Source organism: Nematolebias whitei, chromosome 5, assembly GCF_014905685.2.
Source record: "Nematolebias whitei isolate Nwh7 chromosome 5, NemWhi1, whole genome shotgun sequence".
Lineage (NCBI taxonomy): Eukaryota > Metazoa > Chordata > Actinopteri > Cyprinodontiformes > Rivulidae > Nematolebias > Nematolebias whitei.
Window position 1 is genome coordinate 22,041,612 of NC_056502.1, and position 1,406 is coordinate 22,043,017.

Genomic DNA, 1,406 nt, shown 5'->3' on the forward strand with positions numbered 1-1,406 from the left:
AGTAAATCAGTATATATATATATATATATATAAGTTGGGCTACACTTAAAATTTTACATAAAAATAGACAGAAGTATATCAAAAATGTTTCCTGACACATAACATATTATTTTAATGTTCCATTACAAACATTCAAATAAATAAATCAAAACATTTATATTGCAAGAACTTCAAATGGTTTAATTCTTCTCTCCCTCACAGCTAAAGCAGCCACCTGAACAATACATTACCCACTATGAGTTAACCTTTGGGAGAGTTCTGATCTACTTCAATGAGGTAACAGAATTCAAGTCATGAACAGAACTGTCTCCCTGTTCTAAAACCTTGAAACCTTTTTTCTTTCTTTCCAGCTCTTTGAGCAACGAGAATGTTTTAGTTTTGATGTTGTGCAAAGTGTGCCAATTGGCCTTCTACAGCCTGCTCCAGCTGTTTTCTACGATTATTATGAACCAAGTAAGTTAGGCTTTTAAATTGTCAAGGTATTTCTCTAAACGGCATGTTTGTTTCATTTTGTGAGAATTTATGGACTGTGCATTCTTTGCAGGCAGAAAGTGCACTGTCTTCTACTCTGCCCCAAAAAGAACCAAGATGGTCTCCACACTGTGTTCAGAGGACGTGTGCCAATGTGCAGAAAGTATGCCATACTTCAAGACTACATGTTTATTTGTTAAAGCATTTAAAAAAATTCCATCTATTATCTTTACCCGCTTCTTCCTTTTCGGGTCACGGAGGTCACTGGTGCCCATATCCAGTTATCACTGTGAGAGAGGGGGACACCCTGGACAGGTCGCAAGTCCATCACAGGGACACATAGAGACAAAGAGACAAACAACCATTCATTCTCTCACTCACACCTAGGGACAATTTAGAGTTACCAATCAGTCTAACATGCATGTTTTTGGGCTATGGTAGGAAACCAGAATAACCAGAGAAAACCCACACATGCACAGAGAGAACATTCAAACTTCATCCAAAAAAGGCCCCCAGACCGGGATTTGAACCGGGGAAGCCTGCTCACTGAGAGGAAGCAGCTCTACCAACTGCGCCACCGTGCTGCCCATTAAAAAAAAAAAAACATTTAAATTTGCATTTTGCATTTCAAAATACCTTTTAAGACCCTTGCCCAAAGTTTAACACATAAATAGCAATAAATCTTTTCATCGTTGTTTCAAAGTTGTTGGGGTTTTTTTTTCAATGTTTCAAATCGTTTTAACATTTTTTTAATTCAAGGCAAAGAAATTTAATACTGGAACCACCTGAAGGAGAGCGATTAGGAGGAATGGACTCCCTGATATCAACCTGACTGCTGTTTTGTTATGTGATTTCTGTGCTATGCATGAGCTGCCAATACTGACACTATGAGTGAGTGAGTGAGTGAGTGAGTGAGTGAGTGAGTGAGTGAGTGA

The 1,406-nt window shown here is 38.3% G+C and overlaps 2 protein-coding genes across 2 annotated transcripts in view; both read left to right on the forward strand.

Annotated features, from left to right (window-relative positions):
• The window catches only part of fhod3b (formin homology 2 domain containing 3b), a 151,556-nt gene that overhangs the window by 80,924 nt on the left and 69,226 nt on the right, over window positions 1–1,406 (forward strand). The gene's annotated exons all lie outside the window — the stretch shown is intronic.
• LOC119409458 (complement C4-B-like) overlaps window positions 1–1,406 on the forward strand; it is a 15,191-nt gene that overhangs the window by 12,233 nt on the left and 1,552 nt on the right. The window contains exons 26-28 of the mRNA XM_037676349.1: window positions 202–276; window positions 351–453; window positions 545–634. Coding sequence (XP_037532277.1) covers window positions 202–276; window positions 351–453; window positions 545–634 — 268 coding nt within the window. The remainder of the gene's footprint in view (window positions 1–201; window positions 277–350; window positions 454–544; window positions 635–1,406) is intronic.